The sequence below is a fragment of the Emys orbicularis genome, chromosome 3, assembly GCF_028017835.1.
Source record: "Emys orbicularis isolate rEmyOrb1 chromosome 3, rEmyOrb1.hap1, whole genome shotgun sequence".
Taxonomy (NCBI): Eukaryota; Metazoa; Chordata; order Testudines; family Emydidae; genus Emys; species Emys orbicularis.
In genome coordinates, this window is record NC_088685.1 from 102,696,650 (window position 1) to 102,724,243 (window position 27,594).

Here is a 27,594-nt window from a genome sequence, read left to right on the forward strand (position 1 = left end):
ACTATTCTCTGGGAATGGTTTTCAACTAGGTATGCACCCACCTGATAGTAGCTCCATATCTAGGTTGTATTTCCCCCATTTCCTTATTAGAAGGTCATGTGAGACAAGATATACCACATTTACCACTTCCCCCTATCCACAAGGCTTGCTACCCTGTCAAAGAAAGCTATTTGGTTGGTTTGACATGATTTGTTCTTGACAAATTTATGCTGACTGTTACTTATCACCTTATTATCTTCTAGGTGTTTGTAAATTGATTGCTTAATTATTCGCTCCATTATCTTTCCAGGTACTGAAGTTAAACTGACTGGTCTGTAATTCACCAGGTTGTCCTTATTTCCCTTTTTATAGATTGGCACTATATTTGCCCTTTTCCAGCCCTCTGGAATCTCTCCCTTCTTCCATAACTTTTTCAAAGATAATTACTAATGGCTCAGATATCTCCTCAATCAGCTCCTTGAGTATTCTAGGATGTATTTCATCAGATCCTGGTGACTTGAAGACATCTAACTTGTCTAAGTGATTTTTAACTTGTTCTTCCCCTATTTTAGCCTCTGATCCTACCTCATTTTCACTGGCATTCACTACATTAGACCTCCAGTCACTAATAACCTTTTTGGTGATAACCATAACAAAAGAAGTCATTAAGCACTCTGCCATTTCCACATTTTCTGTTATTTCCCCCCACCCCCACTGAGTATTTAAACAATGGTTTGTCCAATTTTAGCTTCTATGTCTAACCAACACATTCTAACTTTCTCACATTGAGTATGTCACTTCTGAGCACTGCCAGCTAGGACTTGTCCAGGTAACATGCGGAGATGTGCCTCAAAGGTGGTTTTAAGGATTGTTAAAATAACTGGAAAAATCAGTAAATCAATTAATATTCATGCCATCTCTGAGGTATAAAAACAGCAACACTTCCATGGAGGAAATATGTATTTGAAAAGAGCGGGTGTAACTGAGTACTTATGCTTTGGAACCAGATGATACTAAGTCAATATGAGCATGAAGAAAGTGTACTTGCTTTGGAACCTAGATAAAGGGCCAGATTTGCCCATCTATAGGGTTACACCAGAGGTTAATTGTATAAATGGACGTTAACATCAAGGATGAATGTGTGTCAACCTTGGGTAACAGTAAAACCAAATGGCTTTTTCTTTCTTGACTAAAGGATGATATAAATTCAATTGTTAATAGGGACTTGACAGTTAGGGCTATACCTTAACTCACAGTAGTACTTTAAGTCAACAAGTGGTCTCACTGAATTCAATTGAATAATATTTTGATAAAGTAATCCTCTGTTAGAGTTTCACAGTCTGGCTCTTAGACCTCAAAAGTTTTCATCAGCTATATTTACAGGGATCTCGGGTTACACATAAATACACTTGCTAGGTCTTATTTTGTTCTCAGCAGCTATGTGTGTCTCTAACATGGATCCAAGAGGAGGGTCAACTTACACTGGGGACATTTCAATAGTGTTTAAGCCTATTGCCAGTCTAGCAATGCTTTATGTATTTTGTTAGAACTGTGATTTTATCAAGATCTATAGTGATATCCAAAACTTTCATAAAATAAGGTGTTGGTAAAAATGAAACAGGAAAGAAATTGCAAAGGCAACAGTATTCAGCACAGTTTGTAAAGTCATGTTTTTAGTCCAAATACATTTTTATGCAATTCAGTTATATTAAACAGGGTGGATCGATTCAAATAATGGATTTTAATGATGATTTAAGTCAGCAAGCAGAAAAATCTTGATTTAAATAATCAATTTTAATCTTGTTTTGTAATTGAACTTTCCACCTATTTCCCTAAAGAAAGGCTGATTTCATAGGTTGGTAACCATTAAAACATGTTGACTTGCAAGTAAATATAGTCTTTGCTCTAAGTTTGCTACTCCTTTTTGCTAACTGGATGATGCACTATATATCTATATGTATTTTTAAGCAATTATATAGCTTAATATGCATTTCTCCAGATTCTTAATTTTTACATTTATGTTAGAAAATGATGAACACAATATTTCTTATTTGGTAGATTATTTTCTCTCGTTTGTGTCAAGTTAAATTTGGATGGAAACTGAAATTCAATTACAAATGAACTAAACCAGCATATTAAAATTGTTTTTATTAGTTAAATAAAAATTACCTTAAATGTGTTGGATACTTAAGAAAAAAGTTTAATGAAACACATATATTTAAAACTCACTGATTTATTAAACAAAGGAAATATATCCGGAGTTAGTGATTTGAAGTGACTGTTTCTGGTCACTGTGTCCTTCAAGATTTTAGAACTAGTATATCTTGTCCTCTCACACCTCAATTTTTATTCATAGATTGGAAAAGAAAAAATGGCATTACTAGTTTTTAAACTCCCAATTGGTTTCTCAACTTTGAATTAATTAGTAATTGAAATTAAAAAGTGAATAAACTAAAATGAAGTAAACATTCTCAGGGCACCTGCAGAAGAGGCTACTGCTTTCAAAGACTAGTTTAGCATTTCAGCAAACTCTGGTTCCAGGTGCTCAGCCAGTGACTTTCCACTAATTCAGTGGTTTGACTTTCTTTAAAACTTCAGCTGCAAAGATGAATTGCTTAAATATTATTTAATTTTAAATGATTTTAATAGTATGATTATAGTAAGTTTAGACCTTTTGGGGTGTCAATTTTAAAATAGGTTTATTTTTAAAGAGAAAAAAATAATTTTAAAAATCATTTCTATTCTCTACCCCAATATGAAACAGTGTATTAATGCAATTAAATGTAAATCTAAAAGCTAACATTACATCTGAAAACACTGGATGAGTCAATGAAATATGCTCTCTGTGGGCCTAACCCATTTCCCACTGAAAGCGCTCCAGTGACTGCAGTGAAGGCTGATGGGAGCCTGTGGACTGGTAAACAAAGGCACTCAGTGAATTTATCAAACTTTGTTTTCTCCTATTTCTAACCTGGGCTTTTACTGCGTTCGTACAAACTTTTTTAAAACCTCTATTAACGGTCTCTTTTTGTACAATGTTAATGAACTATCCTTTTGATTTAGCCCCACTCTGAGTATCTGAAACATTACTCAGTGCAGTTCTCTAGTGAACTCTCCTGATGGAGAAGGCAAGCAGTCACTGGCCTCTCAAAAAAGATCAGGTAACTGGACAGAGAAGGCTCTGAGCTTCCTCCCCAAGCAATGCCATAGGAGAATTCATGGAGGGCAGGGGGCTTGTATGTACTCTCCTAGACCCAACCAAATAACCAGATAAGTTATGTGATTAATTGGCAGCCAGTTAAGGTAAGGTATGCTTTAGCTTTATGAAAAATACTCTAAATAAAGTTAATGGGCAAGTTCATTATATGTTTTAGTATTTGAATTGTATTATATATGCCTCTCTAAAATTCCACGGAATGACAAAGCAGTTCTTTAGCTGGTAAAGGTTTTAATGTGCCTTAAAAATAACTGTCTAGTCCCAGAATATGTTGTTCAATAGAAATTGTCTGGATTCCTTGATTTGAGTAACTAATGTTTTATGCAAAGTTATTGACCGTGTGGGAAAAGCAACAAGAAGTCATATGGTTCTTGCAGGAAAAGGTGACACATCAAGCTCTGGAAGTGATTATGCATTAATGCATAAATGTAGTTTACTTCATCATTCCTTTGATCAATACAATTTCCGAACAGCAAAGTTCTTAGTGTGTACTCATCTCCTCATTTATAGTCTCCTTATGTCTTTGATGAGAACATTTGTCTTGAATGAAAACCAGCCCTGAGAGACTGCTGGGCTGAGAAATAAAACACATTCATACGCAAGCAACAATTAGAACAATTCATTGGAAAACAGAGTGATATACCTGCCATGCCATTCCCAAGTAATAGCTAATGGAGTACTGCAGCAATTAGCAAAAAAATATTACAGTAAGAGGTGGATATGACACATCTTACTGGAGGATACAAGTTCCATTTTCTGGATGTGGATAACTATGCTTACATCAGTCCTTGTAAAGTTCAAACAAAATTGAAATCTGAAGTGAATATACAGGGAAAGAGAGATGTATGCTGCCCGCCATCACCACAGTATGGATTAGCAATAGATATAAATTAAAAGCAATATACTATCTCATAACTAGGTTCATATCCGCAAAATAGTTTACTTAGCTTCCTCCCTACAGAGCAGCAGAAAATGGTCTTCAGAGAGTATCAAAGAGACAGGACAGATTTTAAACTGCGATTTAAAGAAAGGAAATGGAGACAGGAGGCGGGTGGAGTGGAATAAGTGAAGGCTAGCCATGGTACCAAGTGTGGATAATCATGGCAAGGGAGACCAAGAAAGCTGAGAATAGAGAAGCTGAATAAGTGCTTAGGGGAAGAGGTACTGTATATATTAGATGTTGGACTGAGTGACTTGATTGTTGGAAAACCAGCAAGACAATTTCAAATTGGATTAAGAAATGGATAAGAAAATAGGGAAGTAAGGGAATATAGGCTTGATCCTGCAAGGAGCTGAGCACGCTGGTCCCCTATTCAGCAAAGGGTTTAAGCATATGCTTAAAGTTAAGAACAAATTATCCTATTTGGTGGGATGGGACCAGAGTACTCCACACCTTGCACAATCAGACCCTACAAGATTCCACTCTCAGAAGGAAAATAGTTTAATTATATTTTGCTCCCACTAGGGTAATGAAGGCTTAGGATCAATCATAAAATGGAGAATTGCAACAGTCAAAGGAATAATGCACAAGGATTTCAAGCACATTTAGGGAAAAAGCAAATTCTCCCTTCAGATATGGGAGGGGAAAAAAAAGTTTGGGGGCAAGGAAGGCTCCATGATTTCTACTTCGGGAGCAAGATTCAGTTTGAATTAAGGATAGTAGCAGCATTGAATAAAAAGGACTTTAAGCCAGGAGGATAACTTTGGCATTGAAGCATAAGAATATTCCACAAGGTCATTATAGGTGTTAGAAGAACCTTCTGTAAATGCTCATGGTCATGAACTGCCAGACATAACCAGAGGGAAACAAGAAAACAAAATGAGGAAAGGAGGCATGCCAGGAGCCATTAGTTAAATTGAAACACAGCAGCCAGTTTAAGCACAGCTTAAAAGAATGAGCCAAAACGTACAGTGGAACAAAGGTAAGAAATACTGAAATGATGAGAGATAATAGCATGACCCACACCTACGCAGTGAAATAGTGTGTTTGTGTCTCAGAAGCACTAGTCTGCTAGTCACACATTTTAGCAGAAAAGCTAAGTGATTGCATTGATGTGAAGCACCACTCTGTCAAAAAGCATTGAAGTGAAACAATGAAGAAAATACTGCAGGGGAAAAAAAGGCTAAGGCAGGAGACAATGACCTACAATTGAATCTACAAGCTCCATCAGATGCTCTTTGGAGAAAGCAACAAAGCCAGGCTTAAAGCTTCTTACAAGTACAACACACTGTTACAGAAGTTCAGTGGAAGTAAGCGTCTAGCAATTCAAGTGGGTAAGGTAGAAAAAAATCTTTGGCTGCACATAAGAAGCTATAACAATTCAGTCTGAACAATTTCATGAGTTGTAGTGTATTACGCCAACAGTGGAGCAACACAAAAGGTAACGCTGTGCGGGAGAGAAAACAAATCTCAGAGAAAGCTCCTATCCCTAAACTGATAGTTATATATAACTTAATTTAATCACAGGGTATGTCTACACTACAGGATTAATCCGAATTTATATAATTCGAATTTAGGAAACCGATTTTATAAATTCGAATGTATTCGGCCACACTAGGCACCATTAATTCGGTGGTGTGCGTCCAAGCTACCGTAGTAGCATCGATTTCCAGAGCGTTGCATTGTGGGTAGCCAATAACATCTAATTGCCAATAACATCGAATTGCGGCCACACTAACCTTAATTCGGATTAACAATACCGATTTTGACGCTACTCCTCTCATCGAGGAGTACAGAAATCGAATTAAAGGGCTCTTTAATTCGAATTAAATGGCTTCGTTGTGTGGACGGGTCAAGCATTAATTCGAATTAAAGCAGCTAAATCCGAATTAAAGTCGTAGTGTAGACCAGGCCACAGTGACATCGAGTTGCTAGTTACATTACTGCATGCCATAAAATAAAGGAAAATGTATAACGCAAAAATGATGGCTCAGGAGTAATAAAATGCTCATTCTTTTTATAGCTAATGGAGGTGAGCAGCATATCTGTGTAAGCTACTAGGACAGGCCCACAACAAAGGCTGCCAGAATGGCCAGGCAAACCTGAAGATTTGAGAAATTAACAAACTTCCTCCATTGTTAGAACATACCGTACTTTAAAATAAAGTGTGCCACAGCTCAGCACTAGAACGCAAACACTTTTAGCAAAATGGTTATTAGTGAAGGAAAGTGATAGAGCGCAGCCAAACCAGCATACGAATAAATGAAGGAGCTAAGGAAGGAGGTTTCCTAAGAGACAGTGAGGAAGTGGGGGGGAAGATCAAAATAAAGCCATGTCTACACTAGGAACACTTTGCCAGTATAGCTGTACCAGTATACTCTACTCTGGCAAAAGCACTGCTAGTATTGGTGCAGCTTATACAAGTAAAGAGATGCACTTTTGCCAGCACAGATTATTCCAGCTCTCCCGAGTGAAACAAGCTATACCATTAAAAGCAGCGTTTTGCAAGTATAACTAATAGGGCTGTCAATTAATCACTGTTAACTCACACGATTAACTCCAAAAAAATAATCACGATTACCAAAATTCATTGTGATTAATCACACTTAGAACAATAGAATACCAATTGAAATTTATTAAATATTTCTGGATGTTTTTCTACATTTTCAATATTGATTTCAATTACAACACAGAATACAAAGTGCACAGTACTCACTTTATATTATTATTTTTATTACAAATATATGTACTGTAAAAATTATAAACAAAACAAATAGTATTTTTCAATTCACCTCATACAAGTACTGTAGTGCAATCTTTTTATCGTGAAAGTGTAACTTACAAATGCAGATTTTTTTTTGGTTACATAACTGCACTCAAAACCAAAACAGTGTAAAACTTTAGAGCCTACAAGTCTACTCAGTCCTACTTCTTATTCTGCCAATCGCTAAAACAAACAAATTTGTTTACATTGACAGGAGATACTGCTGCCTGCTTCACCTGAAAGTAAGAACAGGCGTTTGCATGGCACTTTTGTAGCTGGCGTTGCAAGGTATTTACGTGCCAGATGCGCTAAAGATTCATATGTCCCTTCATGCTTCAACCACCATTCCAGAGGACATGCTTCCATGCTGATGATGGCTTCTGCTTGATAACGATTCAAAGCGGACTAACACATGTTCATTTTCATCATCTGAGTCAGATGCCACCAGCAGAAGGTTGATTTTCTTTTTTGGTGGTTTGGGTTCTGTAGTTTCTGCATCAGAGTGTTGCTCTTTTAAGACTTCCAAAAGCATGCTCCACACTTCATCCCTCTCAGATTTTGGACGGCACTTCGGATTCTTAAACCTTGGGTCGAGTGCTGTAGCTATTTTTAGAAATCTCACATCGGTACCTTCTTTGTGTTTTGTCAAATCTGCTGTGAAAGTGTTCTTAAAACGAAAGTCTGCTGGGTCATCATCCGAGACTGCTATAACATGAAATATATGGCAGAATGCGGGTAAAACAGAGCAGGAGACATACAATTCTCCCCCAAGGAGTAAAGTCACAAATTTAATTGACGCATTGTTTTTTTAATTAGCATCATCAGCATGGAAGCATATCCTCTGGAATGGTGGTTGAAGCGTGAAGGGATATATGAATCTTTAGCGCATTTGGCACGTAAATATCTTGCAATGCCAGCTACAACAGTGCCATGCAAATGCCCGTTCTCACTTTCAGGTGACATTGTGAACAAGAAGCGGGCAGCATTATCTCATGCAAATGTAAACAAACTTGTTTGTCTTAGCGATTGGCTGACCAAGAAGTAGAACTGAGTGGACTTGTAGGCTCTAAAGTTTTACGTTGTTTTATTTTTGAATGCAGATTGTTTGTACATAAATTATACATTTGTAAGTTCAACTTTCATGATAAAGAGATTGCACTACAGTACTTGTATGAGGTGAATTGAAAAATACATTTTTTTTGTTTTTTACAGTGCAAATATTTGTAATAAAAAATAAATATAAAGTGAGCACTGTACACTTTGTATTCTGGGTTGTAATTGAAATTAATATATTTGAAAATGTAAACATCCAAAAATATTTAAAATAAATGGTATTCTATTGTTGTTTAACAGCGCAATTAATCACGATTCATTTTTTTAATTGCACGATTAATCACGATTCATTTTTTTAATCACTTGACAGCCCTAATAACTAAGTCTTCATTGGGGCCTTCTGCCAGTATGGCTATATTGGTCACAAAGCGCATCTTATCACACTGCTGACCGAGACAGTTATACTGGCAAAAATCTGCCATACAGATTTGGCCTAATCTGAGAGTAGTCCAACTGGCATATGCCCTGCTCAATCATCCCTAGTGAAGTTAAATCAGGACGCCAACATTTATGGATACAAAAAAAGGAATATCTAATCACCTACTCTTAATAGTCCTTAAGAGACAATGACAGAGTGAATAACTATAATGGCTCTAGGCCGTTCTTGGGTAGCAACAAAACCAGTATGAACCGGACATGTTAGACTGAGAGAACTAGATTGAAGGTCTCAGACCCAGGCTCCAGCCTGAGCCTGTAATCTACACAGCAATGAAACAGCCCCACAGCCCAAGCCCCACAAGCCTGACTCAGCTGGCATGGGCCAGCCAGGGGTGTCTAGTTGCTGTGTAGACAGGCCCTGAGAGACCTAGAGGCAGGAGGATCTGGATTGGCTAGGAGAATGTAGGCTGGTTCTGTTCCTGTAACTTCAAAGGAAAGTCTTTCTATCTTAGCTTGCAGTGAAGTGTAAGATTAGATATTTAATGCTTTGTTCCAACTGCTAAATAAAAATACTTTGTTTTGTTTTAAGAAGTCTATTGTCACAGGCTCCCCAGTGGTGGAAATGCAGGTGCCCTAAACTTAGCTGGACTTACAGGGTGATAAGCAATTGGTATGCCTGGAGGAGTATACCTGGCTTCTGGTCTAAGCACAGAAAGGCAACAGGCCCAAGACCTAAAGTAGATGCACTCAGAACACCAGAGAAATCTAGTTTAGACCAGTACTGAGAAGAGAGCTTGTCAGTTACTATCAAGTATATATCGCTTCACTTGTGTGTTGATGAATTAATGTTACCTAATAATATTGGAGTGTCAGACAGGCCCTATCTAGAATGTGGAAAACAAGGTGTTTAGAAAACATGGTAGCTAATGTGTATTAACGAATATAGTTTTATAATATCAGTTAGCACCTAGCGTAGACACAGACTAACATTTTCTCAGCATACCTCATTTTTCTATTCCAGACAAAGCCACAGAGGAGATGGAAATCTGTGACTTCCTATAACAATGATTGATCACAAATTACATTCATGGAATATGTGACAAAACTAGAAAACATACAGGGGCTCACATTTGATCACACTGTGTGATCTTCCTTCATCTCTTAATTGCACGATTTTTCTTTCCCAGTTCCCACATTTTTGAAAGCAGATTTACTTGTATTTTATAGAAGTTGCCTTGCAGAGTCTGTTTTAGAATCAGCAACCATAAGCCACATTGTACCATGTTATTATTTGTGTCCATCTGTTTTTCATTATTGACTTTCTGTATTCTTTGTTTTCACTTGTTTTTGCAAGATTAGTTTCAAAATAAAAATGCTAGCCAAGCCAACACAGCACAGTCCTGACTATGCACTCCATGGCATTGCACCCTAGCGTCCCCATAACATAGAAACTTCAAAATTGATCCAACTGATATTTGAAATGTTATTGACACTTTCAGGCTTTGTAAAGGAAAGAAATTTCTCAAACCATAGGAAAAAATGAGTATTCAGTGCACAAAATATTCCCTTTATTAAATGGTACCCTCAGACAGTTACTAAAGGGAGAAGGGGAAGGGAGAGGAGGATAGTCAGTCCTTGGCTGGGCTAGCACCAATGCAAATATTTTTATTCATTATTATTCGTATTACAGATTCATCGATTTTAAAGCCAGAAGGAATCATTATGATCGTTTTGTCTGACCTGCATAACACAATGCCATAGAACCACACCTTCTGGTTGGCACCTAGAGACCACAGATGAGATCGGGGCCCCATTGTGCTAGGCATTATACAAAATATAATTCTTCTAATTTGTAATATGTAACTGTGGATGTCCAGCTTGTGCTTTGGGCAGGTATCCCATAAATTGAAGCCACTACCTAACACAAAAGGTCTTCCATAAATATATCTATATTAGCCTTTCCCCTCCTCAACTGCTTTAATAAAGAGAAAAATAAAAGATCAAAATTCTGGACTCTGGCAGATCAAGGGCATGGGAAACAAGTTCCAGTCAAAGGACCTCTCAACGATCAGTCCTCTGGGCTCAGCTTCCTCCCATTTAAGTAGTGAGAGAACAGAAATACAGGTAGACTCTTGAACGTGTTAGGAAAGCTAGTCACTTGCTTTCTGTAAAAGATTTATAGTATTATGGTTTACACTTAACTTGCATCAGGTTTCAATAAATATGAGGTAATCCACTTTAGGCAGGGCTGCAAGCATCATATGAAAGAAAACTAACCTGTTATATTAAATCAGGCTGCTTTAGGATCATCTCCCACAGTTTTAAAACTGAACATTTCATCACTGTTCCACTGAACTAAATTCACCTCTTAGGCAAAGTAAAACACATCAAGGGTGGGGTTTTGAAAGCACTCAGTATTGGCTTAACTCTGCACCCATTGAAGCCAATGGGAGTTAGAGTTAGGCCAATGATGAGTGCTTTTGAAAATCTCATCTTGAGTCTCAGGGGGTAAAGCTGATCAGATAATGAAAAGATAGTGATTGTGAATATATTAGCAAATAAATTACTCAAATTATAGTTGCTGCTATTCATAGAGTCAAATCATCATTAATGAATATTCATCTGACTGTTGCTATTAAAAGTGTTCAAGTGTCTTGACATTTGATTAGCACTGGGAACTTATCTGAGGTTTAAGTTTCACTATTTGCCTGTTAAAAAGTTTCAGTCATGCAGAGAGGGAAAAGACAATCCACCACATGACCATCTGTACTACACGTAACAAACTGAAGGCTATTTGAATAAGCAAATTACCTGAAACTAAACTTCCCCCATGTGTTCCACTCTGATTACCAAAGCAAAAATAATAATTTCAGTCATCACACAATATATTGGGGGAAGCAGAAGTCCTGCAAAATGCTTATGGGATGATTTTGTAGTCCGTATATATTTTTGTTTGGTACTAAAAAAGCAAACATGATTCTGGGATGTATTAACAGGTGTGTTGTGAGCAAGACACGAGAAGTCATTTTTCCACTCTACTCTGCGCTGGTTAGGCCTCAGCTGGAGTATTGTGTCCAGTTCTGGGCACCGCATTTCAAGAAAGATGTGGAGAAATTGGAGAGGGTCCAGAGAAGAGCAACAAGAATGATTAAAGGTCTTGAGAACATGACCTACGAAGGAAGGCTGAAAGAATTGGGTTTGTTTAGTTTGGAAAAGAGAAGACTGAGAGGGGACATGATAGCAGTTTTCAGGTATCTAAAAGGGTGTCATAAGGAGGAAGGAGAAAACTTGTTCACCTTAGCCTCTAAGGATAGAACAAGAAGCAATGGGCTTAAACTGCAGCAAGGGAGGTCTAGGTTGGACATTAGGAAAAATTTCCTAACTGTCAGGGTGGTTAAACACTGGAATAAATTGCCTAGGGAGGTTGTGGAATCTCCATCTCTGGAGATATTTAAGAGTAGGTTAGATAAATGTTTATCAGGGATGGTCTAGACAGTATTTGGTCCTGCCATGCGGGCAGGGGACTGGACTCGACGACCTCTCGAGGTCCCTTCCAGTCCTAGAATCTATGAATCTATGAATCTAACTCAGACCTGAAGAGCAGACCCAGAGATGCAAAGCTCAGTATAGGAGGATACACAGTGTGTAACAATCCTTCGCATTTGGTGACAACTTTTGCCCAAAGATCTCAAAGTGCTTTAACAAAGGTGGATCAAGTATTGTGGTGCACTGGGTAGTATTGTTTTATTGCTGGATGGGATCAGAACAGTTCAGCTGTGTCACAGAAATGCTCCTTTAGCTCAAGTGGCAGAAGCCAGGACTTCTGGAGGAGGAAGATCTTAGTTTTTAGCCACCCAGCTACAGTGAAGTTCCAAGAGGCCATGACGAGCAGCATTGTGACAACCATGTGTGACAACCATCTAAGTGGCCCTGGGTTTGTTCCACTATTCGCAGATAAGATGAGGCGTTGAGTGTAAGTGGTTCACTTGCCAGAGAGATAACCCAGCAAATCAGTGGCAGCATCAGGAATAGAAACCAAGGGTGAAATTCTGGCTCCACTGAAATTAATGAATGTTTTGCCATTGACTTCATTAGAGCCAGATTTCACCCCAACTCTCGTTCCTCGGCTATAACCACTCAACAAATCTTTCTCCTCAATAAACTGTTAATAGCTTCACTGTTACACATTAGCCACTACTTGTTCCACTGTATCTGAAAACCCTGCAGCTGAAACAGCCCCATGGGGACACAGGCACTCAAGGGCAAACTGTAAGAGCCATAAGGATGCTCAAAGTTGCACCCTGGGCCAAACCATTTCCTGGAACAGGCAGCAACAAAAATAGTAGAACATGGTCCTGGACAACTGGGATCTTGAGCCCCACCAGAAATGTAAGGATTGCATGAATAAAGAAACACTGGGTTTGGAAGAGAAACTTGGAAGTAGACAATTTTAGTCATGGTGCAATACTACTCATTAATGTGATATTCATCAGCTATGCTATTAATTAACTATAGCCCCCAACTAAAAAAAAAAAAAAAAAGGTTGTCTACACCCTTGCATATAGTCACCTTCTCTCTTCCACCCTCCCATCCTTTTATGCCAAAGGCATTTCAGTCAGACTGACGATCCAGCAGAGTGCATTGGGCAAAACATCTAGACTACGATAGATTCATGGAGGCAAGAGATTAGGCTTCCTCTGTTATCTCAGGAGAGATCTTTTTAAAGGAAAGTTCTTATGGTTCTATTACCTCAAAACAGACCTGGAGGTTCAATAGCAAAAATAATTAAAGCCCAAAGAACTTTAATTTTTCATTCTAATTTTGGGATGGCGTGAGCATTGCCACAGACAGGGATATGACAACATATGTATGAAAGAGATACACAACTCTGATATTCCATTATGCAGGAATTAAGACAAGTGGAGAGAAAATAAACTGGTTTGTGTTCCTTTCAAATACATGACTGCACTATATTCAGCTTATCTATGTTAATACTTCAGAACTGAGGGAATGGGTAAAACTCAATCTCCATTATTCAGGAACAGGATCTAAATTTTTGTTTTAAAAATACTCAACTGCTTAAGCTTTAAATTCAGCTGCTCTTTGAAAGAAGCTGATTATATTACATTTAGCCCATAGGCTTTGAAATGCTGCTGTTATATATTTTATCATTTACTGGAAAAGCACTGACCTACCAAGCTGCAATCAGATTATCGGTATCAATCTAATTATGGAGTGCATAAATTCAGTAAAACCTACTGGAGGTGATAAGAAGCACAGCTCATCCTTTCATATCCTGGAGGGATTTTCATGCTCCAGCAAGGTCTCTCTCACCACTGGTAGAAGGAATTATTCCCCGCCCCATTGCTTGGCTCAGTTCAGAATTAAGTATTTGCACTTGAAGAAAGAGGAAATTAATTTCTTATAGCAGTAACCTGCTTGCTATTTCTTCCTCAAATTGGAAGCGTGTCTACAAATGTTCAGTAGATACAAAGGGCCTCATAGCACGGGCAAGTGCCACTCCACTGAAGGGATTCTTTCACTCTTTTTGGAATGGAAAAAAGAATAAGGAGAAGACTCCAGAGGACCCTGATGTTCCCTACTGCCTCTATCACACCTACTACCCCAAATGGCTTTTGTGCCCAACACCATCAAAGCTGTTTTCAGCTATCTTCAGGGACTAAGCATGTAGCTTCCATAGTGTTCCTACTCCCTGCTAACCTGGGGAGTTCAAGCCTGGATTCCTGGAATGGACAGGAATTCCCATAAAATTCTGGGCAGGCTCTGTTCTCCTGTTCTTTTTGTCCTCCTTGTGAGGTGCTGGTCCCTGAGGGACTTTCTGCCACACCAGATCTTTCAGGCCTTTCTTCCAGGGCACATTCAAATAGTACTTGCAAAGAGTAACAAACTCACAATCAATGCAGGCTTCCAGAAGCCTTTCACTCTTCCCTTCACACCAGAGCTAGTCACAGGAGCCAACCTCCTACAGTTCCTTCAACTGAGGCATCTCAGCCCTCAAAAGGGAACATCTGATCCCTTCCAAGGTGGGTCTGATAAATTGAACAGGACTGGCTGGTCGCAAGTCCCCTGACCCTTACAAGGGGCAGAATTAAAGATTCCTGTTCTGTCCTTGTTTTCCTTTGATTATTCCTCACAATCTAGAGCACAGCTTTACAGAAGCACATGAACTGTGCAATAGTGGATGTCCTGTCAGCATAGAAAGATATATTCTATGGTAAAGTCCTACACTGATGGGGAGAGGACTGGGTCACCTAACAGGGTTTTTCCTTCTCTAGTTTCTTTATTGTCTCTGATTATGTATTTGAGGAGCATCATGGCATTTAATTCCATCAGCTGTTTGGAATATGTAATGCTGCAGAATGCTTTTCTGATACTATAGAACCTCAGAGTTACGAACTGACCAGTAAACCACACCCCTCATTTGGAACCGGATGTATGCAATCGGGCAGCAGGGGAAAAAAAAAAAAAAAAAAGCAAATACAGTACTGTGTTAAACTAAATAAAAGGGAAAGTTTAAGAAAAGATTTGACAAGATAAGGAAAATGTCTGTACTTTTTAATTTAAATTAAGATGGTTAAAAGCAGCATTATTCTTCTGCATAGTAAAGTTTCAAAGCTGTCTTAAGTCAATGTTCAGCGTAAACATTTGAAAGAACCAACATAAGTTCTGAACAACCTTTGTTCCCAAGGTTTCCTAACTAAGGTTCTATTGTGTGTCCATTCAACAGAATACAAATAACAATGCATATGGTGAAAAACCTCCCACACGTTGCTAAACCGCACCCAGTTTCCAAGCACAAGTGTGTTACATTTACAGATCTGACCTGCTATGCCATTAGGAGGACTACAAGCCTGGTGGAGTGATAGTTTTGCACAGAAGCAGACTCTGCTGGCCCCAGAAATGATTCTACTCTTTGAACATATTTGGATCAGAGTTGAAAAGTGATCTCTTCTAACAGCATTTCCCAAACCTGAGGGATGAGGGGCCAGCTGTGGGGCACAAACAGACCTCTTCAGGGTCTCTGCTTTCAATCAAAAAAGAAAGTCTCTAGCTGTTACAACTCATGAAGATGATCTTCAAAATGAGACCTGAGTGTAACCAATGCATTAATGTCTGCCTGGGTTTGCAGACAGCCAGACATAATAGCTCTGAAGCATGAATTTCCTCACTGATTTCAACAAGTGCTAGTTCAGAAGCCCGTGATGATCTTGTTAATTTTGACATTTAAAATACTTTGCTGCTCAGAGTAAGCAAAAAGGTAAGGAAGCATCACATTATGAATATCTTCACCAGCATTTCTCAACAAAGGGATAGAAGGGTGGGTACAAAAGAGGTCTACATTAACATGGGTAGGCCTCTAACACAGTCATTTTCAGACTTTTTTCATTTGTGAACCCCTAAAAAATTTTGAATGGAGGTGTGGATACCTTTGGAAATCTTAGACATAGTCTGTGGACCCCAAGGGATCTATTGACCACACGTTGAAAACCACTGCTCTAACACATGGCTGAGTTACAGGGACCTGGTTGATTTCTTTTTCCTGAACGAGGCTCAGCTTTCAGAAGTTTTGGAAACTCTAGCATACAACGAAAAACACCTTTGCAGCTCTCTGCTCCTTATCCTGAGTGGAATGGAATTAGATGTGTTGAAATACATAAAGTTAAAAGTAGACTGGTTAAAAAACACCAAGCTCATTAAGTTAATGAAGCAGAGTTGTGCAAAACCTATATAACAGGTTTCACTTACAAGCCTATGAAATGAAATGGTGGGAAGAGTGGAAGGTGTTAAGTTTAAGTTCTCATTACCTTAGCCCTGCTTCATAGATTTCAGGCATGTCCCAGAACTAAGGCTCACCAGGAAGGTGTACTGCCATTTTCATTCAATTGCTCACTCTAGGCAGCTCTAATAATAGCTCACCCAATGCGTAGGGGTGGTGGACAAATGGCAGTGCAAGCTGTGGTGAAGGGATTTAAGTCCTGATCCAATGCCCACTGAAATCAATGGGAGTCTTTCCACTGATTTCAGTAAATATTGGTTCAGATCTTTAAGGGTGAAACAACCAATTTAGCTCCCTTCTTTTTCCCTTTCATGCAGAAAATCTGCATGAAGATACTGTGATGAACATTACACGCTCCAGCGCAAGGCACTCACCTCCTGCAGTCATCAACGTAATCATCTTGACGTGGAAAAAATTCCCATTTTGCATAGTAAATACAGCTTCTCATCTTACACTGCCAGTTTCCATGCTGCTCAGATGCAAAAGCAAACGGTTGGTGGGTTTTTCATAACAATGTCTTTCGGCATTTCCAGGAATTACTAGCAATTAAGAGGTACTGTGCTTATCTCTCTGCCCAAAGAAAAGCTTCTGAACAGCTGTCAGAACACTTCTGAAACATCCAGGTCTCTAAAGGAACATCCTGCATGTTTCCATAATACCCATTATCCAGATCAAATATGAGGTGGTATTTCCTCCATGGCGGGGAAGCTGTAATGATTTAGTAATCAGTTCTTGCCTACAGTTCACTGCCATGAAATCTTTGGAAGCAATTCATATTGAAGAATTGACAACGCTTTGAGGAAGGAGAAGTCAGTGAGAGAGACAGCAGATATTGTTATGATTCCATATGAATAACTGCAGGAACTGTGTATAGTAACAGTTTCATCTAGAGCCAGATACCACTCCCACTGAAGTTAACTTAAAGACTTATAATATCTATATCTAAGGGTATTATATTGCTGCCCAGCACCCTAGTATCTGAACAGCAATAGCAAAGTCCCTAGCAGACCTCCTGGATTCTTTGGCACTTTTCCATTTTGGGGGTCATAACTATACTTAGGATAGGGTTTTTGCTCCCCAGAGAAGTGGGATAGAACATTACATTGCCCATGGTGTGATGGGCATGACGTCACAGAAGCTGAAGGACTTTTTGCTGTGTTTCTGTAAGAGGTTTCAGAGATAAGCAATGCCACATTGTGGGATTGGTATGTCACCATACTTCAAGAGATGTTTCAACCAGATCCTTTCTCAAAATTATGTTTAAAGACAGTGACCCTGTAGAGATAAATTTGCATTGTGAGAAGTTACAGACACACAACCTCAGTTACTGTTAACGTACATTTTGAATGTGTGGTGTAGGGCATTGTGTGCTCTGTACCATTTATTCTAAGTTGGGCCATAAATCTCTGCAAAAACCAATGAGAATGAGCTTCACTCTCCCAAAATAATATATTATGCAAAGGAACAGAGAAGTTCTCCCAAAGCTCTATATCACAGCCCTGGTAAAGCTCCCTTTGCTGGACACTCAACAGGCTGTTATTTTGGGTCCCACTACACTAGACATCTATGCCTTAAGCTGAATAACTGTCCCTTTGCTTGGCCTCTCTGGCACACTTCCTGGACACTGGCTTTCTTTCTGTTACCCCTTTCCAGAAATGGGACCTCCCTGTCCAGTTGCCCTTGGCTCCCAAGACCAGCATTGATCCCTGCAGACTCCCTGGTAGCTTGAACAAGACACTTTCCCAGAGCTCCCCCCTTGCAGGGACTCTTGGTTACAGTTTACCTGTCCAGGGACATGTGAGAGTTGAAGCACATAACACACAGACTTTGCAAAAGGTTCCAAAGCCAATCACTCTTTACTCTATACAGTATAAGAAATATACAGATCTAGACAAAACAGCACACCTATACTGATCTCCCTGCCTCAGTTGCCTCACTCCTTTTGAGTATTTTTGGTCCTACCCCAGAGTCCCTTACAGAATCCAGGATCCCCACTCTTGCATATGGCTTCTTCTCCAAATCATGGAGTCTCTCTCTCTCCAGCCAGCTTCCTCCTTCAGCTGGTCCACAGTTAAAAATAATCCCTCTACTATAAAAGCATGCCCCTCGGTCCCTCTCTCCTGGCCAAGCTTCCTTTGTTTGAATCCCTCTGAGTCTTTAAAGGTGAGCACTATCACCTGGCTGCTTTGTGTGTGTGTGTGTGTGTGTGTGTGTGTGTGTGTGTGTGTGTGTGTGTGTGTGTGTGTTTTCCACTCTTCAGCCACCAGCTTCCTTCAATCCACGTGGGTAGAACTGGTTTCCCCAGCTCACTACCCTCCTTGGCATACCCATTGTTCAACCAGAGCCCAGTCATTAAGGTGAAGAACTTCCTTCATTTGCTTTGCAGCTTCTTCCAAACTGGAAAGGGATAGTGGTAGGGAGGGAGAGGTGCAATACATGTCAGGGAACCTGTTAACCCATGGTTGACTCACCATATACTGAGGCATTCAATGATTCAACAATTTCATAAAACCAACCAGAATTTTTTAAGTATCAGAGGGGTAGCCGTGTTAGTCTGGACCTGTAAAAAGCAACAAAGAGTCCCGTGGCACCTTATACACTAACAGACGTATCGAAGCATAAGCTTTCGTGGGTGAATACCCATGCGTCTGACGAAGTGGGTATTCAACCACGAAAGCTTATGCTCCAATACGTCTGTTAGTCTATAAGGTACCACAGGACTCTGTCACTTTTTACAGAAGTTGTACATAGACAAATCCCCCAAGTTGTAGAGGGATTTTGATTTCAGAGGCTTTATCATTTTTGATATATACAGTTTGGAAAGGATGAGAAATAAAAGCCAAAAAGTAAGATGTAGGACTGAAGCAAAAGGAAAGACATTCTATACATTTACGGAATTATTGTGCAAAGTTAGCATTCTGTCATATGGGATTTTTTCCTAGCTCTCAAAAAGAAAAGCTGCCTATAATTTCCTATCTGTGTAGATCATTTTGTGCCATCTGGATTCTATTCCATTTTTCAGGCAACAAATATGTTCATTCCTGTTTAAGCTTGATGTGTTAGTTGCAAAGATCTCAAACTTAATTATGGTATTACTGTAGTATTGCTAATTCAGAAGAAACATTGAGCTTCATTAATATTAGATTCTCAAGAGAGAATCAGATTCCACGTCTTCTGTCTGTACGTTATTAATGCCTCATAAGGAATGATTTATGGACTAATCATTCAGGAATTCTGTAAACTTTATATACAAGGGATGGAATTCATCCACAGGGGTTGATCCTGCACCCATTATAGTCAATTGCAAAGCTCCCATTGATTTCAGTGGTGCAGGATCAGACCCATAATGCAAAGAACCCTTCATGGCACTGGGTCTTAATGGAGGCAAGAGTGGCAGGTCTACAAACCCATGCTAGCCTTTTATTTCAAAATTCAGTGTTGCAGCACTATGGGGCAGAACCTCAACCGTGTAAATTATCATAACTCCACTGACTTCAATATGTCAGTGTGTCAACAGAACCCAATCTTAATATGTGCTGCTATCATTTGGTTTTATACACACAGAGCAATATTAAAAGAAGAAATGTGGAGTCTCCATGAGAGGGCATGCAGTGCATTTCTCCTCCAACAGTCTGTGCTGAGTTCCAAGAACAAAAATGGCTGAAATCTGAACATAGGGAGAATGCTTAAGATATAAAGGTATAGTACACAGAAAACAAGAAGCTCCATACTAGTTTCATAGATACAGACATCACAACTACCACGAACGAAGAGTGACTCTGGGCAGTTTGTATAAGATAAAGAACCAACAGTACAATTTTAAAACTGAAAATTATTTAAGTGTCAGAACCTCTTGGGCTTGCAAAACCAGGCTGGAACTCTGATGAGAACAGCTTTAACATATGGGTTGGAAATACTATAAACAGCCTCACACAGAAATCCTCCACTTTCAGTCCCAACAGGATGTACAAAGGGCAGAAGAGGCAAAAATGAAAAACAATGGAAATAAAAATCAAGAGTTTCTCAAAACTCCTAGAATGGTGGCTTCACTTCAGTTAGTTTTGCTGAAAGTCTGAGGCAGACGATTTTTGTTTCTTTCAAACTTGTTCACCCCCTGACTTTTTTGTCACATCTCTTTCCTTGCAATAGCGCTGTTCAAAAACAAATCAAAAAATCAATTAAAAACAAAACCCCAAAAGCCTACACAGGTTTATCTGGTCAGGAAGCTTCATGTATTTTAAGAGCTCCTAACCTTTGAGAAACAAACCTGAGTTTTAAATCTGTATGCTTACTGTCTCCTAACCTGATGAATCTAATTTTAAATGTAAACAATTAGACTCTGGCCTCATTTGTAATACCAGAGGCTATCTAACTGTTTAAATAGTTTATTTCATTCTTTATTGATTTTTGCTTTTTCCTCCCCGCTTTTCAAGAAAGGTGCATTTCTTTTTGACAGATTCTATTTTACAAAATCCCTTAGTATGGCTCTGGGGCATGAGGGCTATTTTACATTAATTCTCCTGAGTGACATTTAAAGAAAAATGTTCTTATTAAAGTACTTTGTTTAACATAGGACTGAGAACCTGAAATGGAGTTCTGCCTGGCACTGGAACTGCATTACTCTGAGCAAGTCATTTAGCCTCTCTGCCTCAGTTTCACCATTCATTACATGGCATTAATACCAATTTATCTCAACAGGGCATTCATTAGTGCAATACGCTCTAAAAAAAATCTGCCATATATGCTAACAAATGTAGCCACCTAAGACTTTATGGGGGTCACTCTACAGCATTCCTTGGCCTTCTAGACTTTCAGATGGACAGAACTATGACCACCCTGCTCCAAAAGCAGACCCCTGTTAACTGAGCTAAACGAGATTCAGTTATCTGTTTGCAATATCAGACCTATGAGCTATAGCTGAGCTGTTCTAATTCCAGCCAGGAGAGGTGGAACACAAGTTCATTAGGATACAGTATATAATGACACAATTGGATTGTTTTTCAGTTGGCTTTGGTTTTTATTGTAAATTCACAGTTCTAACCTTCAGAATACATTTAGTACAGTTCCCCTAATAGATGCGTGCTCTGTATTTTTAGAGCTCTTGCCTGCTTCTTGGAGAAATCCCTTCCATCTCTGGCTCGAGCAAAAAAGAGCATATTGATTTGGAATGCACCCAATGCAATGGCATGTTTGGTGGGGCCCTACTGTGCCTCCTCCTTTCCCACAATATGTTTTCTGGAATAGGGAAGTGTCTCCGATTTATTGTGCACTCCTTTACACATCTTTGGTCTGCAGAGAACAGGTTTTTCTGCCTTCTGAGTCAGATTCCATTCAAAACAAATACTGCTCTTGGTAGTTTAATAGAGAAACTGCTCTGCCTGATCTCCCTACAGAAACATACACTTTTTTTTTTGCTCATTTGCAGTTATTACTCCACTCGGTCAGGGTAAAATAAATCACCCATCATCCTTTCATCTATCTACTTTTATGTGCCCATCACTGTGAGTATTGAGTATTTGCTGCTGTTCTTTTCCATTTGACCCTGGAGACCAATAGCTCTAAGTACACCCCCTTCTTACCTCCCCCCTAAACCTTTTACTTTACCATCTAATGCGGTCATGCTGCAAATGTTATTTCTTTCATTGAACCTCTCTCTCCATGGCCACAGCTTTACCTGTCCTGCTGGCCATCTTTATCCATTTCATATCCTGGTGATTTAACTTGTTACTTAGTTTCCTGGCACAGCTAAGTCTTGGCTAATTAACTGACAGGTCCTGATCCTACGAAGATTATGCACATGATTAACTTTATGCACTGCGAGTAGTCCCACTGATATGGTTTGTAAGTCTTTGCAGGATTGGGACAATAATATTCTTATCTTAAATACAAGTCCAGTTATCTTGTTTTCTATATATGAATATAGGAGCAGAGCTGTTGCTAGAACCCTGAAAGCAGCATTAATCAAAGATATGTCTACAGGGTCCATTATGTTTCTCTTGTGTTTCCAGTGTAATATTAATATTCTTTCAAGAGATAGTAAAAATAAAAATCATATTGTGTATTAAGAGAATTAACACCACCTTAGACAATTAAAACTGAAAATTTTGAAAATCTAATTTACTTTTCAACATTTATATTGTTTTTTGTACATTTCACACGGCTTGGCCGATGAAATTATAAATCCACTAATGTTGAGAACAATGGTATTTAGGAGTTCAGAGTACTACAGGGGAATGATTAAAATAAAACCTGTTTTCCTTTTGATTTTTTGTTAAAAATCGAGGAAGTATTTATATTAGCTCTTTTTAAAACTTGCTGCGTCAAAACCAAAATTTTGGGATTAAACTAAATTGACAAAAATTCCTTTATTAAGTTACTGCCACAGTTCCTAACTGTGGTCAAGGGACCACAGGTCATTTTTAAAGAGCTGGTTGGTCACATGGTGCCGGTTCTCCTCAGTTCTGGCTGAGAGAAACAGAACTGATGAGAAAAAGAGAGGATGTGATTAACTTTCCCCCAAAAGGAAAATCTACTTAACTGCCCTGAAAACAGCTAAAAATATATAAATACTACTCTCCCAAGTGTAACAATTACAGCAGTGCATTACAAGGATGGTATGTGATTGTCTTCTAGATGCCTTCACTCCCATTTGCAATATCAGTACTAAGGGGTGTCCCATACTATAAACAAATTGGGAACCCTTGAGCTACTTAGTGCAGTGCCCAGAAACCATTTTGTAAAGGAGGTTGTAGAAATGCATTTTGTTATTCTATGGAAGAACATAGGGTTAATTACACACAAGGGAACTCCTCAGATCCTGTAGTCACTATGTGACCCTTAGTGGTTGTCTTAGGATACCTTCATCGGAAGGCATCATACACACAAAATGTAACATGACAGACTTCAAGAATATTGAATGCATGTTCACATAATAACTGAAGATCTATTAGCGTGTGCTTATTGAAATGGGGAAATATATGTACATATTTAGTTGCCTGAAAACCCCAGTAATGGCTCTCACTTCATTGCATCTTTTCATTCAAAGACTCACTTTCAATCCAGTCACTTGCTATTTCTCCATTACTGTTGTCTGGCTCTAAAGCACTAGTTGCTTTTATCAGTGAATGTACATCTAAAGAAAAAAGTGTCACGTTCACTGCATTTAGAAAAATTAACGGTTTAATTAAAATACCACATAGCTCTTCACAAAGGAGGTCAGCATCATTATGCTTATTTTACAGGTGACTTGCTCAAGCTCTCCCAGCAGGCCAGTGGCAGTCAGGTATAGAACCCAGATCTCCTGAGATCCAGTCCAGTGCTCTAGCCACTGGGCCATGGTGTCTCCAAATAAGTACTAAATGATAACGTCTCCCTCCCCCCCCCCCCCGACTTCTAGTACAAGCTAATTGACCAACATGGCCACCATACTTTGAGCACGTAGCAAATTAAAAATTGGGTGACATCACAAGCGTGTCCCCCTCAGAAGCATGGGAGACATCAACTAAAAAGAGAAGAAAACAGAAGAGCATACCAATTAGAAAACTTGAGGGAATGGCAGTGGAGATATGCATAACAACTGTCACTATATTCCAACGTACCAAATACATTTAGATTCATTGACATATTGCTCTCTATATGTATAGTTCTCTATATGTAAGAGCAAATAACTGGCATCTCACCATGTGGTAACAGTTAGCAACTTTATAATGGCTGGCATCTCAATGACCTTCCAAGTATTTAAAATAATTATCTGGTCCTTTTTATCACTCACAGAGACCATGAAGTGACTTTAAATGCCTCTCAGATGCCAGCGAACAGATTAGGATTTAAGTTACATTTTAAACAAAACTCCAGGAGTTTGGTGTGGAGGAAAGTTAAACCTGCTATTAAGGAGAGAGGGGATGAGTTGTCAATTGCCTTTTCCTACTTTGCTGTAGGTTTGCCAGCATTTTGAAGCTCTGTTGAATTGGTTTTCATTGCTGCCTGCTTCCCTGCTCTCAGTGTTTATCCATGAAAGGTTTGTTTTCTATTGATTTTTCCCCCTACATTTTTTGTATACATGCAGTACAAGATACGTGTTAGCAGTCAATACAGGAAGACACAGAATCAAAAACAATTGTTAAGTCTCTTCTTTTGCCAGCTCACAAGCAGGCACTGGGGCCAATAAGCATATGTCCGGTGGAGCATTTTTAATTCAACTATATAACACAGAAAAAAAATCAGTTTCACATCACCACAGTTACAGCAGTCACTCAAGTTAGTGGCTATTGTCATCTGCCATGTAACATGGGTAGATAATTTTTTTGTAACCTTGACCCATGTCATGCGATAGTAGCTCTGGCCCAAGTCATGTGGCTGAAGCCAGGAAACAGATCTCTTTTGATCTGCATTTGTGTGTGTGTCACATCTTTGTAACAACCACCCCAATACAGGTGGGGAAAGGAAGAATATTATGTTGGTATGGTTGGTCTGATTATACTATCTAGAGCTGAGATATAAATATTCCATCACTGAAAATCCCCAGTTTCTCAAGATGAATAATGCACTCTAGGAATTGTTATACAGAAAGAAAAAGATCCGTGCATTTGTTACAACTCTGACAAAATCTACTCTGAAAGTGCAGTAAGAGTCACATTCATAGCCAACCCTGATGTAAATACTAAAAAAAAAAAAAAAAAAAAAAAAAAAGGATAAAAAGCTCAAATCTTAAAGAACATTGGCAACTTATTTTAAACATGCAGACAGGGCAAGAACCTTGTAGGACATTCAGTCTCCAACTGATGGCTATATTGGTGAATCCCAAGGAAAAAGTAATTGTTTTCTTGACTGGTCAATAGATGAGTCACACCTTCCCTTCCCTTGTACAGATCACTGCCTCCCCAAGCAGGCAAGCCCTATAATTTGAGAAACACTGTTAGAGAACATACTTACACTCTACACCGACCCTTGTGAATCTGTTGGTTGGCAATACAGTTCCTTTCTATTTAGTCACAACCTGGTAGTAAATGTCTCACACCCCTTGGTTGGCCTTTACCTTCTATGAAGCCCTATGATGACAGTAGTATAGGACAGAAAAAAGAGCTACTTACTTAGGTCTCCCATGTTTAAAATCCATGCAGACAAAAGCAGTCAGCTCTGCTGCATGCCCTTAGCTACTTTATCATTCTCCCCTGTGTCCCTGTGTTCCTGTCTCAATTCTGCCTTCAGTTATGTGAGTACAACTCCCATTGAAGTGAAAGGGACCTTTTCAAGGGCCAGCCACAATTGCATTCTGGATTTTCCACCATTAAGGGACTGTTCCATGCTCGTGTGCCAGGAGGAACAAGCCACACAGAACCAGCGTGACAGAAACTATGGCCCCACTCTCCTGGCACACACAGCAGGGGAGTGCAGAGTGTGCAAGGGCACAATCCCCCCTGATGCTCCCGTTGGAGCAATGCAACGCCATCGCCATTTAGGGCTGTGCCTTAAATGGCCTAAATTTCCTATCTTCAGAAGAGTCTTAAAACGATCACATTGTTATTTCTAAGCAGCAGGCTCTTCTGCTTCTTTCCAGTTCTTTTAAGATCCTCTAGCATTTGAAATCTCTTGTATTATGCTTTAAATGTTACACATGCTACCTATTAAGATCTGCTGATTCCACTCCCACAGCAGCAACTCTAAACCCCATCTAACAGTGGAGAACCAGGACTATAGCTTGCCTTTGTCCCAGAGTACTAGAGCTACAGCCTGGATAATTTATACTGCATTCTTATTTAAACTAACAGAGTGATTCTGTCTCTGTCATGTTCCCAGGACCACTTCACATGTGTCAGAAAGAAGAGGGTCAAGGAGCTCAATGAATTGAGAAAACAGTGAACACTGCATCTTTTCAAGAGGTGATGAGTGCCACTCTGCCAGTGCCACTGCAAATAGCAAGAGGGAGAATGACAGCAGTGTCAGCAGAGCTCAGAGCCTTATCTCACAGGAGAAGCCACCAGACATATATTTCATGGAAAACTAGAGATGAAGGAGAGTGGAAGATCACTGTTCTTGGGGCATACTGCTACATTCATTCTGCAAACAGCAACCAACATTTGTTATAGCTACTTGAGCAAGTTGAGTACTCATTTATGAAGCAAATAAAACTCTCTGCAATGTGTTTGCCTGGATCAGTAGAGTTTGTAATATTCAGAGTGAATATATTCAGGAGTCATTTTTCACCTCCGTGACCTTATGAGTTGGTAATTTCTCATAAAGCAAACTCATTATTTTAGATGCATTATAGCAGCCCTCAAGTCCAGAAGATGTGTGTATGAATACCGATTATAATAAATACTTGTGCTTTCTCTAGCACCTTCATCCATGGGTCTCAAAGCACTTCATAAATATTAAGTTTCGACACCCTTGCATGGTGTATGGGCACAGAGGGACAATTCTGGCCACATCTGTAATGCATGCTACCTCTGGGGTTGAACACAGCAATTGATGAACAGTATACAGTTGGTTTAGGAAGTGAATACTGGATCTGCCTGAAACTGTAGGCAAACAAGAGGCAGTGCTAGAATTTGGCCATGTTACCTGGATTAACACACGACCCTTAGCAACATCCAACAACATCCTAATGTAAGAAAAACAATAAGAACAAAAGCCAAGGCTGCACAACAGAGGTCTCTCTGAACAGGGAGAAGCAACACTGAACAAACTGGCTGCTGTCACTGCACATGGGCACTGGGTTTTGGGGTTGTTGTTTTTTTAAATGTAAAGGTGCAGTAGACAGAAAAAGGCATCCCACTTCATAATTTTAGCTCCTGATTGAGGTGGCTGTAGTTATGCATCTCACCCAAAAGGCATTCATGTTAGCAGGCATTCTGCACAAAAAATCAAGGGTAGAATGTGTCCTACAGCTTTTACTACTAATTTAGGCTGGGTTTTTCAAATGCACATGTATGATTTAGGAGCACAAATCTCAGTGAAAGTCACTTAGGCACTTTTATATTATATTAAGTAGATTTTTCAACTGATCCAATTCTCTTTCCCAGTGCTCTGCCCTGGCACCTCTAGGCTTCGCAGTTCCTAGTCCCGGCACCTCTAGGCTTGCCGCATCAGATTATATATATATATATATATATATATATATATATATATATATATATATATATATATATATATATATATAAAAATTGCTTGAGCACTAGCACCTCTTTCATTACAAATTAAGCACTGCTCTTTCCTCAGGAACAGAAAGAAGCGGGACTCTTTAAAACCAATTACCCCTTTCAGGCTAGTTTGTTATGTTCTTCTTCTGGAGATGGAATGAACTGCCCAGCTGAGCACTTCTACTATAACTGACTGAGCCAAATATGAGTGAGTTCCAATATAGTGCTCTGCTCTTTGACAGTAGTTGTGGTGTTCAGTGATCAAGT

General features: G+C 39.2%; 1 protein-coding gene across 1 annotated transcript in view; it reads left to right on the plus strand.

The window, feature by feature from the left end:
* Positions 1–26,047, plus strand: part of AKAP7 (A-kinase anchoring protein 7) — a 166,905-nt gene extending 140,858 nt beyond the window's left edge. Inside the window, exons 8-9 of the mRNA XM_065401184.1 lie at positions 16,507–16,685; positions 25,985–26,047. Of these exons, the coding sequence (XP_065257256.1) occupies positions 16,507–16,685; positions 25,985–26,047 (242 nt within the window). The remainder of the gene's footprint in view (positions 1–16,506; positions 16,686–25,984) is intronic.
* The last annotated feature ends 1,547 nt before the right edge of the window (positions 26,048–27,594 follow it).